This window comes from Leucoraja erinacea, chromosome 24 (genome assembly GCF_028641065.1).
Source record: "Leucoraja erinacea ecotype New England chromosome 24, Leri_hhj_1, whole genome shotgun sequence".
Lineage (NCBI taxonomy): Eukaryota > Metazoa > Chordata > Chondrichthyes > Rajiformes > Rajidae > Leucoraja > Leucoraja erinaceus.
Genome location: NC_073400.1, coordinates 28437826 through 28451914, shown reverse-complemented (window position 1 = coordinate 28451914; position 14089 = coordinate 28437826). Strand labels below are relative to the sequence as shown.

General features: G+C 44.1%; 1 protein-coding gene across 1 annotated transcript in view; it reads right to left on the bottom strand.

Annotated features, from left to right (window-relative positions):
• pik3c2b (phosphatidylinositol-4-phosphate 3-kinase, catalytic subunit type 2 beta) overlaps window positions 1-14089 on the bottom strand; it is a 118825-nt gene that overhangs the window by 88164 nt on the left and 16572 nt on the right. The window contains exons 4-5 of the mRNA XM_055654903.1: window positions 9292-9412; window positions 751-862 (exon numbers count right to left, since the gene is read on the bottom strand). Coding sequence (XP_055510878.1) covers window positions 751-862; window positions 9292-9412 — 233 coding nt within the window. The remainder of the gene's footprint in view (window positions 1-750; window positions 863-9291; window positions 9413-14089) is intronic.

Genomic DNA, 14089 nt, shown 5'->3' with positions numbered 1-14089 from the left:
AAGATTGAGGGGGGATCTTATAGAAACTTACAAAATTCTTCAGGGGTTGGACAGGCTAGATGCAGGAAGATTATTCCCGATGCTGGGGAAGTCCAGAACAAGGGGTCACAGTTTAAGGATAAGAAGGAAGTATTTTAGGACCGAGATGAGAAAATCATGTATTACACAGAGTGGTGAATCTGTGGAATTCTCTCCCACAGAAGGTAGTTGAGGCCAGTTAATTGGCCATATTTAAGAGGGAGTTAGATGTGGCCCTGGTGGCTAAAGGGATCAGGGGGTATGGAGAGAAGGCAGGTACAGGATACCGAGCTGGATGATCAGCCATGATCATATTGAATGGCGGTGCAGGCTCGAAGGGCCGAATGGCCTACTCCTGCACCTATTTTCTATGTTTCTATAAAAGCTAGGGCATAGGAAATAGGTAACGTTTCGGGCCGAACCCCTTCGGGATTCGGCCCGAAACGTTGCCTATTTCCTTCGCTCCATAGCTATTGCTGCACTACTTTCTAAAAGTGGGCAGGTGGGTTAAGTGTAGATGAGGCATCTTGGTCGGCATGGGCAAGGTGGGCCGAAGGGCCTGTTACCGTGCTGGATGACTCTGAAAGGATCATGAATGGCACATAGATGACAAAATAACCAGGTGTTACAGGTAAGCAAACATTTGTGTAACCAAACTCCTCAGCTAATCCTCTAGAAGATTTTAAGATAAAGACGTTGATAGAATCCGAATTGGAAAGTTTCATCACTTACAATGCGTATGAGGTCCTTGCTGACTGCCTTCAGCTCCATCAAGGAAAGCTTAATGTCCACATCGAACTTGCGGCAAAATTGGACGTACTTGTGACTCCCGATTGTGTGTTTGCTGTAAAAGAATTAATTCCGTCACCATCCACAAGGTAACATTCATTTCATTTCTCTGAAAATTTGGCAGCGATGGCGATGTTTGAAAATTTAAACCACGGATAACAAAGCCACCGTTATCCCGCTAACGGAAATTGCAAGAGCATTGTATTTTAAATAAAATAAAATTAAGCAGTGCCTCAGCTATTGATACCAATCTTGTTCAGTTGTGTCCAAGACTCAAGGTCGATCACAGAATCACACAAGAGAGATTCAGCTCATTGGGTCGATGCAGCCATTTTCAAGGCGGCACGGTGACGTCGTGGTCAAAGTTGCTGCCTTACAGCGTCAGAGATCTGGGTGTTCGATCCCGACTACAGGTGCATGGACTATGTGACAATCCGAGCGTGGGTTTTCTCAGCCCACAGAGTCTGTGCCAACCAGCGATCCCCGCACACTCACGTTATCTTATTCTGGGGGACAATTTACAATTTTACCGAATCCAATTAACTGACAAACCTATATGTCTTTGGAGTGTGGGAGGAAACTGGAGAAACCCCTTGTGGACACGGGGAGAACATACAAACTCTGTACAGACAGCCCCCATAGTCAGGATCGAACCTGGGTCTCTGGCGTTGTGAGGCAGCATCTCTAACGTTAACAATGACGTAATAATATTATTATAACATCAACATCATACATTTTATTTGCTATTCTTATGAAACATCTGCTGAGACAATATCTACTTATACCGTAATAAAACAAATAAAAATACTTGGGATTAATCACTCTCGCCAGTTTCCTGGTCTTAGTTCTGTGGACAATTGTATGCCCAGTGCTTATCCGAGTGCTTTTTGAATGTGATGAATAGTTCAGCCTCCCCCACACCTCAGGAACCGAGTTCCAGTCACACACACACCCCCCATCTGGCATGTGTCTCTGCCGCACCCATTCTAACTGACAACTGCACGTCAACAAACCACAGCTCCAGTAGCTACCAGATTAGTCGATCATAATCCTTTGAATTTTAAATAAAATGGTGCAGATTTATACACACACATATATATCTCTGCACACGCATATAATATACACACACACACATAATATATACGCGCACACACACACACATAAATGCATGTGTGCATATGTATATGTGTGCTGTTCTTTATGCACATATTTATATTCTAAACATACTTAAACATATATTTAAATATAATGGTGCAGATTTATACACACGCACACATATAATATAGACGCACGCTCACATATACACACATGTGATACAGATATAAGTACGTGTATGTGTACGTAGGTGCGCGCTTGCGTGTGTATAAATATGCACCATTATATTTAAATATATACACATATATAGTGTGTGCGTGTGAGTGTGAGTGAGTGAGTGAGTGAGTGAGTGTGTGTGTGTGTGTGTGCGAGTGTATATATATATTTATGCACCCACATACATGCACACATATATGCACGCATCTACATATAAATGCATATACATACATACAAATGCTTGTGCTTAAACTTTGAAAGGCAATTCAGCAGCAAGGGCAAAGTATCCTGCTATGAGTCATTCATGCTGTATAAGTGAAGGAAGTGTGAGAAACCAAACAAACGGCGTAAGCAGGTGTTTGCCTCCAATTGCCAGCCATTTTAATGGCTTGCAACCCAAGTGCCAGCTGAGACTGAGCGGGCAGGTTAATGCAACTCTGGCAACCCCACGAACAAATACGGCAGACATCAATCTTAGAACAAAAGCCCACTGCCTGCTTCCAATACGGGGGTGAGATACAGCGTTCCTCACAATACCTAGATTACAGGAAAAACAAAGCCACTCCCCACATGTTTTAAAAAAGAACGAGTCTTCACATATCGCAACTGTTTAACTATTGAAAAAGAAAGGTAGGGAAATTGAAGGTAACCAAATTTACAGATGACAGCGACAGCACGGAAACAACCCCTTTGGCTTACTGAGTCCACGCCGACCATCGATCACTCGTTCACACCAGTTCAATGTTAGCCCACTTTCTCATCCACTCCCTACACATTTGCAACGGCCAATTAACCTACAAACCTGCACGTCTTTGAACTGGGGGAGGAAACCAGAGCACCTGGAGAAAACCCACGTGGTCATGGGGAGAACATGCAAACTCCACGCAGACAGCACCCTATGTAGGATCAAACCTGGGTCACTGGCACTGTGAGGTAGCAGCTCTACCAACTGCATCACGTAGGGCAACCTACAACCCAGCGCTATGAATATTGATTTCTCTAGCTTCATGTATCCCTTGCTTTCCCTCTCTCCCTGTCCTACGAACAGTTAAATTAATCTGGGGGACAGTGAAGCTCGTCGTATAACTAGGGTGGAGGAGGGATATCTCTCGTTTCCCTCTCCCCTGCCTCTCAGTCTGAAGAAGGGTCGCGACCCGAAACGTAACCCTTTCCTTCTCTCCAGAGGTGCTGCTTGTCTCGCTGAATTACTCCAGCATTGAGTGTCTATCTTCACAGATCAATAGGTTTGATTAATTCGCTAGTCTAGGAATTATCTTCCACTGAAAATGACAGTTTTGTGGAGTCTTGTCTGAAAGGTAACAAGAACAGAATCAACATCATGCATTTTTGCGTTCAAAAGTATCATCTGACGACATTAGCAATGACAGCAATATAGACATGGCGCAGAGTGGGATCGAGCAGATGCGATTCCCATGAACTACATCAAAAGTCCATCGCTTTAATCACATCATTTAGGATCAGTTACTTTGACTAAAGCACTGACAAGCAAAATAATTTAATGTGGGGATGGTGAACAGTGGTGATACTGTGCTTCAGTTTCAGAGATACAGTGCAGAAACAGGCCATTTGGCCCATCGAGTCCACGCCGACCAGCGATCCTTACACACCAACATTATCCTACACACACTGGGGCCAATGTACAATTACACCAAGCGAACTAACCTACAGGCCTGAACATCTGTGGAGTGTGGAAGAACCCAGAGAAAACCCAGGCGGTCACATGGAGAATGTACAAACTCCATACAGACAGCACCCGTAGTCAGGATCGAACTCGAGTCCCCGGTGCTGTGAGGCAGCAACTCTACCGCTGCTCCATCGTGCCGCCCTAAGGATGTGTATAATATTTGGAAATAGTGCCATCCAGTTGAGCTGGCAAGGTATGACAGAGCTACGTTCAATAGATGACACCTTTAACATCTTACCAATTTTTTAATTTCTGTATATTTTATGATTTTCATTAGGTCATAGGAATAGGAGTGGAATTAGGCCATTCGGCCCTTCAAGTCTACTCTGCCATTCAATCATGGCTGATCCATCTCTCCCTGCTAACCCCAATCTCCCCATAACCTCTCACACCTGTACTAATCAAGAATCTATCTATCTTTGCCCTAAACATTTTGCTCATTGAAGGGGAAGTGTTGGGACCAGACAGGAAGGAAATCCATTGGTTATTACTTCCCCAAAAGTCTTTGAGAAGGGGTTTGTTGGTTCGTAGATGTTGAACCATGTTCAGAAACGGAGATAGAATTAAGGCCGCTAACGTGTTGCTAGTTAGTGTTACACGGAACGTGGATCCCAGTGCTTGGACTGAACATGGTGGCTCTTGCAAAAGGTTGTAACAAAACTAATTTGTAACCAGGCATGGACTTTTTACGTGTAGGAAGGAACTGCGGACGTAGGTTTATACCAAAGATGGACACAAAATGCTGGAGTAACGCTGCATCGCTGGATAGAAGGAATAGGTGACGTTTTGGGTCAGTCAATAGACAATAGATGTAGGGGTAGGCCATTCGGCCCTTTGAGCCAGCACTGCCATTCAATGTGATCATGGATGATCATCCCCAATCAGTAGCCCGTTCCTGCCTTCTCCCCATATCCTCTGACTCCGCTTTCTTTAAGAGCCTTATCAAGCTCTCTCTTGAAAGTATCCAGAGATCCGGCCTCCACCTCCCTCTGAGGCAGAGAATTCCACAGACTCACAACTCTCTGTGAGAAAAAGTGTTTCTTTGTCTATGAATGGCCAAAAATATTGTATCATTTATTTTTTTATTGTCTCCCTTCAAAAGGTCATAAGATCATAAGGGATAGGAGTAGAATTAAGCCATTCGGCCCATCAAGTCTTCTCTGCAGTTCAATCATGGCTGATGTATCTCTCCCTCCTAACCTCATTCTCCTGCCTTCTCCCCATAACCTCAGACACCCGTACTAATCAAAAATCTATCTATCTCTGCCTTAAAAATATCCACTGACGTGGCCTCCACAGGCATCTGTGGCAAAGAATTCCACAGATTCACCACCCTCTGACTAAAGAATTTTCTCCTCATCTCCTTCCTAAAAGAACGCCTGTTCGACTTTCCTAATTGGAATGCAATACATTACGCATCCAAGTTAAATTTCAATCATTACACATCTCAGTCTGAAGAAAGGTCCTGACCCAAAGCATCACTTATCCGTCTGAAGAAGGGTTTCGGCCCGAAACGTTGCCTATTTCCTTCGCTCCATAGATGCTGCTGCACCCGCTGAGTTTCTCCAGCTTTTTTGTGTACCATCACTTATCCATGTTCTCCGGAGATGCTGCCTGACCCGCTGAGTTACCCCAGCACCCCGCGTTCTTTTTTTTTAAGGGTACAAAATTCGCTGGCCTGTTTAAATTGAGCTTTTTGAATAAGATTCAACTCACAAGTTGAGAGGATGAGGATCCCCTCCCTTAAAGTGAACCAAATAAGTTTTTAATCAACCGATTCAGTACCCGTAGGTAGGATTGAACCCGCGTCTCTGGCGCTGTGAGGCACGTGTTCAATCCTCCCTATCGGTGCTGTCTGTACGGAGTTTATGCGTTCTCCCTGTGACTGCTTGGGTTTTCTCCGGGTGCTCTGGATTTCACCCACATTCCAAAGACCTACAGGTTTGTGGGTTAATTGGCTTATGTAAATTGTTCCGACTGCATAGGATAGAACGTTTATTGGCATGGACTCGATGGACCGAAGGGTCCATTTCTAGGCTGTATTTTTTTTTTTCCCTACCATGTGCGATTCCATAAATGAGAGCTCAGATTTGGGGGCCATTTTGTTTATCGGGCCTGCTTTACTTCTTTGAGCGGGGATCATGACAGAAGCCTCATCGTGGCGAACGCGGAAACAACGACACGATGAACTCAGTGACGCGTCGAGGCGACCAATTCTGTCAACATGCCGGACGACAACGGAAGCCAACAACGAGCTATGCGTCGCCTGACCCACACACACACACACACGAGCGAACGAACCTCTTTGAGCTACCTAATTTATGCTCCTGTTCCGTCCCTGAAATTCTGCAATCTTTTCTCAATTACAAAAAGAAATACAAATTCGGTGCTTTGCGCTTAACATTTTGATAGAGAAACTCTTGTTCTTTGAATGCCATGAAAGTGAGAAGCCGTTCTACATAGCTAATGATATTGACTTCACTTCTGATGCAAATCCTCCTGTGCTGGGGAAAGCACTCTTAAAATAGGACAAAAACTGACCTCAACATTGAGTTCTGGGAACGGTTTATTGATGGGAGGTATCGAGGGCTGTGTTTTGTTACCCACCCAGAGGGAACGGCCGCCTGAAACACAGGATGCTGCACCTTCCATGGCTAACAATCACATTTGTGCTTATCTTTCAATGCCACGTATCCTGTCATGAGGAGGAGGTCTATTCCCAGTGCCAGGCATAATCACACACATTGGTCAAAGTGCCAGCATTTTAATCCCATGCGTGGAAGCTGCATGATTTATCTCTGCAGGCGACTCACGTAGTAATGCAGGGTTTCAACTGCACAGTCACAGGGATCGCCCCAAGTGAGTACCTGAATCACATGGGCATGCATCACAATGCACAGCTTGAGAGAAATCCTGACTATGGGTGCTGTATGTACAGAGTTTGTACGTTCTCCCCATGACCTTTGTGTTTTCTCCAGATACTCTGCTTTCCTCCCACAGTCCAAAGATGTACAGGTTTTTTCTAGGTCTTGGTAAAACTGTAGATTGTCCCGAGTGCGTGCAGGATAGTGTTAGTGTACAGGGATTGCTGGCCCTTTCTCAACACTGAATCTCTAAACTAAACACATAGTACGATGCACACCAGCTGTTCATTACTAGTTTTGTTTTCAAAATAAAAATTAACAGCTGCATTTGATATTGCCACACTAAACAAACTGTGAAAAATTAAAAACTGCAAATGGAATCTGGTTTTAAATAAACATTGAGATGGGAAGTTGCCAAGCCAGCTCCAGTCATCTTCTATTTGTTTACATGATATCTAGTCAAACCGAAAGTAACACATTGGAGGAATGGTTTTGGTAATCTCTGCAAAAACTTTTCTGCACATTAGTACTTGCTGCTTGTTGGAGCATTGGGAGTTTTTTTTAGTTTAGTTTAGAGATACAGCGCGGAAACAACCCCTTCGGCCCACCGAGTCTGCGCCGACCCATGGTCCCCGCACACTAACACTATCCTACACACACTAGGGACAATTTACATTCATACCAAACCACTTAACCTACAAACCTGTACGTCTTTGGAGCGTGGGAGGAAATCGAAGATCTCGGAACGAACCCACGCAGGTCACGGGGAGAACGTACAAAATCTGTACAGACATCACCCATAGTCAGGATCGAACCTGGATCTCTGGCGCTGTAAGGCAGCAACTCTACTGCTCCACCGTGTGCCCTGTCAAGCTTTTTCTTGCTGTGTTGTCTAAGGATTTCTAAACCACCAACCAATTAACTGACTTTTTACACAAAGGTCTATTCTGAGATTTGCTTGTCTCTAGCTTACTGGCGATATGGTGTGGGGCATTATTTACCCAAATGGAATGATATCAAGTCACCAGAACTCCCAGGGTGTGTGTGTGTAATAGATCCATCGCTCCATGGATCTGGGGAGTTAGTAACAGCTGGCACATCTATTGCAAACATGATTTACAATAGCGAGTGCCAGCTGATCTCTGACGACATTAATGTGGACAAGGCATTCAGATATCCTGTTATATCTTTCTCGAACAATTAAAGTGATGCTACTTGCAGGAAATAAGATCCGGCACGTTTTACACCAATCTTATACCCAGCCTCAAAGAACTTGGCAGCAGACACTTTCATTTCGAGACATCGTGAAAAATCAAGAGCAAGACTAGCGAGAGGAAATAATAAAAGATACAAAGTGCGGGCGTAACTTAGCAGGTCAGACAGCATCTCTGGAGAACATGGATAGGTGATGTTTCGGATCAAAACCTTTCTTCAGACGTTTCGGGTCAGAACCCTTCTTCAGACCGATCCGAAATGCCACCTGCCCGTGTTCCACAGAGATGCTGCCTGACCCGCTGAGTTATTCCAGCACTTTGTGTCCTTTCTTCAAAGGAGGCAAAACTTGAGGAGATTTCACAGTGGGGGAGTAATACGTAGAGAGGAAATTTCTTTATGGCCCCAACTAGTGACACTCATTGTGATGTTAGCTTCTTAATAACAGATTTATATGATTACTTGAAACCACACCAGCTTCCATGGTGGGATTCATACTCATTCCTACAGATCAATAATTTTCATATCTGGATACTCATCCAGTAACTCAATCATAGGCTTACATATGAGGAGTTCCCAAATGTTGTGAACTAAATAAATAAAATCGCATCTGATAAAATTAGGGAGCCTGTAATTCTTCTGGGAAGAATCGGCAATTTCAGGAGCAAAGGGAAAAGATTATACGGAAAACCAGCGGGAAAGAATATAATCGTCACCTGTCACCAATTCCAATCACAGGGTGACTCTTACAAATGTGAAAAATGTTCAAAACTAACCAGCCACTTTAACCATTCATCAGCTATCCCCATCCGCGGCTCAGTGGGTTCGATGATGCACAAACACTGAACCCTTCATGGTTTCCCATGCCAACACATAGACAGCAGCACAGTGGCACAGCTGGTAGAGCTACTGCCTCACACGCCAGAGACCCCCGGTTTGATCCTGTCCTCGGGAGCTGTCTGTGCTCAGTCTGCTCGTTCTCCCTGTGGCCGCGTTGGCTTTCTCCGGGTGCTCCGGTTTCCTCCCACTTCCCAAAGCCAATTAATTAGTTGGCACCCAACCATTTGGGAGAGATGATGGTGTGGCTTTGATGTTGCCCAGTTTGGAAAGAGGAATGTATCTTCTGTGGTTGCATTTTCTGCTGTAGCTGACTAGGACTATCCTTGACAGGCACACCTTGCCAGAGGTGAAGTTGTCACTGGCCATTGGATTGGGCAGTGTGCCGCTGTTAATTGGTTCCTGTATAATTGCCCCGAGTGTGTAGGCAGTGGATGCAATGGATGATCAATGGTCTGCATGGACTCGGTGGGCTGAAGGGCCCGTTTCCATGCTGTATCTTTAAACTAAACATTGGCTACTCATTTACATGCTAAATTACAGACAGCAACTTACTTTAGTAAAAATTCTTCCAGTCCGCAGATCTTCAAGATAAAATTGTCAACGTTGATGGTTGCGAGATTGTCATAAATATAACAGAGAGTTTGATAGATGATCAGGTCCACCGTGGAGCCCCCTGGGAAAAAAAGGAAAAGTCACAACCGACGAACAACTCGTCTTAACAATCTGCGCTCAGTTCTTTCACCAATTGGCGTCAAAATGTCTCAACATGTGAAGTTGCAAAGAAACATAGACTGTAGAGGCTACTGAATTAATTGAACGGCAAGGGTTATAAGATGTTTAAAAATTAACAAATTGCTAAATCACAATGATATTGACGTTGCCATGCGGTGAGAACGGAGAGGTTGAGAAGGAGTTTCTTCCCAGAGGCAATTCGGACTGTAAACGCCTATCTCACCAGGGACTAACTCTACTGAACGTTTTTCCTTCCATTATTTATTATGTAAAAGAATATGTGTGTTATGATTGTGTTTATAATTTGTTTGGTTGTTTTGTTGTTTGTCTTTTGCACAAAAGTCCGCGAGCATTGCCACTTTCATTTCACTGCACATCTCGTATGTGTATGTGACAAATAAACTTGACTTGTCTTGACTTGACTTGATGTTGGGTGACTTGGGTCACAAGCTGAAGAATTTTAAGGAAGTGAATTTATGACTTTATTGAATTTAGAATAACATGCAGTTATCAAGGAATATACTTTTTTGCAGGTCAGGAATTCGTATTCCTTTATCATGTATCTGTACACTGTGGACAGTTAGACTGTAATCATGTATTGTCTTTCCACAGACTGAATACCATATAACAAAGCTTTTCACTGTACCTCAGTACACGTGACAATCAACTAAACTTATACCTTCCTAAAGTATTCATTAACATTGCTACAACACACTGCCCACCGAGATAGGACTGTAGGTTTTTCATTCTAATGCGTCTGGCTCATATCGTGGATGAGATCGAAGACCAGCGAAGAGAATTTAGAGGGAACAGAAGCACAAATGAGAGTTTCAACATCAAGAAAAATGAGACAGGAAACCCTAGAGATGGGAAAAGAGCACGATAAATCCTGACACAAAATGCTGGAGCTGGGGCAGCGGCCCGGTGCGGAGGACTGCAGGATCTGGAGCTGGGGCGGCGACCTGGAGCTGGGGCATCGACCTGGAGCTGGGGCGGCGGCCCGGAGCTGATACTGTGGCGGGCCGTCTCGGAGCGGGGATGGCGTTCCGGCTATCGGCAGCGGCGACATCACCACGGAGGTCCGCTGGACTGGAGAGCGGCATCTCCGGCCTGGATCGACCGCCTCAGCGCAGAGGGAGAACAAGGAGGGAAGAGATGGAAACTAAGACTTTGCCTCCATCACAGTGAGGATGTGCTTGGTGAACTCACTGTGGTGGATGTTTAATTGGTGTTTATTGTATGTTTTGTTATTATTGATTCTGTGTATGACTGCAGGCAACATAGTTTCGTTCAGACCGTAAGGTCTGAATGACAATAAAGGATCTATCTATCTATCTATATAGAGTAACTCAACAGGTCTCTGGAGAACATGGATGGGTGATGCAGCATCTATGGAGCAAAGGAAATAGGCAACGTTTCGGGCTGAAACCCTTCTTCAGACTGAAGAAGAGTTTCGGCCCGAAACGTTGCCTATTTCCTTCGCTCCATAGATGCTGCCTCACCCGCTGGGTTTCTCCAGCATTTTTGTCTACCTTGGATTTTCCAGGAGTACCTTCGTAAACATGGATAGGTGATGTGTTTAAGAAGGAACTGCAGATGCTGGAAAATCGAAGGTACACAAAGAAGCTGGAGAAACTCAGCGGGTGCAGCAGCATCTATGGAGCGAAGGAAATAGGCGAAGTTTCGGGCCGAAACCCTTCTTCAGGTGATGTTTCTCACATGTCACCAGGGACTAACTCTACTGAACGTTTTTCCTTCCATTATTTATTATGTAAAGGAACATGTGTGTTATGATTGTGTTTATAGTTTGTTTGGTTGTTTGTCTTTTGCACAAAAGTCCGCGAGCATTGCCACTTTCATTTCACTGCACATCTCGTATGTGTATGTGACAAATAAACTTGACTTGACTTGACTTCAGGTCGGGATCTTTCTTCATTGTATGGGGGAGGTGGTGGGATGTTGGGGGGGGAGGGGGGTGAAAGAAGGAAAGCTAGAAGAGAGGAGGGGCCAGGACAAAGCCCGGCAAGTGTTTAAGAAGGAACTGCAGATGCTGGAAAATCGAAGGTACACAAAAAAAAACTGGAGAAACTCAGCGGGTGCAGCAGCATCTATGGAGCGAAGGAAATAGGCAACGTTTCGGGCCGAAACCCTTCTTCAGCCTAGCAAGTGATGGGGGAATACTGGTGAGTGGGGCTTTTTGGCTGGTCGATGGTGGACACAGGCCAGGGCTGAAAAGGTAGAAGGTGTGAGACAAAAATGCTGAAGAGGTGCGAATTGTGAAGTTGGAGAAAGGAATGTAGGTGGAGGGGGAGGTGGAGAAACAGGTACAAGTTCAATCTGTGCAAAAACTCCTGCATCAGGAAACCAAAATAACTCCACGGGGCATGTCATGTATGCATTTACCCAAAGTCACATCTGCACAGTTATTTAGGTTTGTAGATGTCAGCTTTTTTAAAATAAAAATCCTTCAATGAGAAAAGAAATCAATTTAAGGTCTGCAGCATCATCATTAAATTCCAGCTTTGCAGATATGAAAAATGAAGAGCTTACATTATTGAGCCATGTAAGCACGAATTGGCAATTTGAGAAACACAAATAGCAGAGATTGAACTGTCAACCTTTAAAGTAACTTTGTATTCTAAAATAAAACAGCCACCCATTAATCCAATGCATCCCCATGACAAAGGTGCAATCCTATCTCAGTGGGCAGGGTGCTGTAGCAATGTTTATGAATTAGTTTAGGAAGGTATATGTGAATTCCTGACCTGTAAAAAAGCATCTTCCTTGATAACTACATGTTAACTTTCCTTCTAAATTTAATAAAGTCCTAAATTCACTCATTTCATTTTTTTCGTCTTCTTTCAGAAGCTAATCTAGTTTTTCTGCAGGTACACAAAAATGCTGGAGAAACCCAGCGGGTTCAGCAGCATCTATGGAGCGAAGGAAATAGGCAACGTTTCGGGACGAAACGTTGCCTATTTCCTTCGCTCCATAGATGCTGCTGCACCCGCTGAATTTCTCCAGCATTTTTGTGTACCTTCGATTTTCCAGCATCTGCAGTTCCTTCTTGTACGGCTGCAGAAACCAAATTTTGTTTGAACCTCATGTGAGGTTCAAATGACAAATAAATGGTATTGTATTGGTATTGTATTAAACACTAGTTTTTCTGCAGGTGGATGGATGATGTTTCATGTCGGGACCTAGACAAAGGGTCCCGAGCCAAAACGTCACCCACCCTGTTGCTCCAGAGATCCTGCCTGACCCGCCGAGTTACTCCAGCACTTTGTGGGTATCTTTTTGTTTATATTTTGTAGATGGTACACACTGCTGTGATGATGAACCTGTGGTGGGGAAGAGAATATTTAGGGTGATCAATGCCATGTTAGTCAAGGAGACTCCGTTAGCCTAGGGCGGCACAATGGCGCGGGTGGTAGAGCTTCTGTCTCACAGCGGCAAACACCCGGATAAAATCCTGACCTTGGGTTCTGCCCATCTGGAGTTTGTACGTTCTCCCTGTGACCACATGAGTTTCCTCCGCATGCTCCGGTTTCCCCCCACATCCCAAACAGGAGCGGGTTTGCAGGTTAATTGACCTCTGTAAATTGCCCCTGGTGTGTGGGGAGTGAATGAGTAAATGGGATAATTAACTAGCATAACGGGTGATAGATGGGGCTGTTTCAATGCTGTCTCTCTAAACTAACTAAAAATGGTACTGAGGTCTTCATTATCTGGATCTGGATCTGGATGTATTACGCTGAGAAGCTCTAGGTCAGTGGTTCCCAACCTTTTTTTGGCCATGCCCCACCTAATCACCTCTAAAATCCTGATGCCCCCCCCCCCATGTGGTGATATATAATTCTTATAATTTAAAAAGTGAACTCCGTTTCAGCTGAAGAAGCTTAAAACGCCAATACCTTGGTTTAAACAAGCTTCAAAAGAACATGGCATCCATGAAAAAGAAAAATGAAATAAACAAAAGACAGTTAAAGTTCTGAGCAAGAAATTACTAAAAAATTGTAAAAAAAAGAAAAAAACATTAGGTGGTATTAAAATAATAATAATGATATCAATCAATTACTCAAAAGTAATCAGTTACTCAAAATAACATCTGAAATATAAACTACATATGTTTACCTGATGGAAAATCCAAACAAATATAAATCGAAAATTTGGACCCAGACCTCCTCAGTCGCGCTCAATTGCCCCCTTTAAAAATCAAATTGCCCCCCTGTGGGGCATACGCCCCACGTTGGGAACCACTGCTCTAGGTAGAGCATCATTCAGTACTGGACAATTTGGACAATTTTTATCAAGCCAATTAACCTACAAACCCGTACGTCTTTGGAGTGTGGGAGGAAACCGAAGATCTCGGAGAAAACCCGCGCAGATCACGGGAGAACATACAAACTCCAAACAGACAGCACCCGTAGTCGGGATCGAACCCGGGCCTCTGCCGTTGCATTTTGCTGTAAGGCAGCAACTCTACCGCTGCGCCACCGTGACTGCCCGGATCTCTCGGCATTTGAAACAAATCAAAATGCTTTCATTTCTTTGCAAAAAGATTTATTGAAACAAATGCAAATGGGAAAACGAGAATATTTTCAGCAAATTTGTTCCC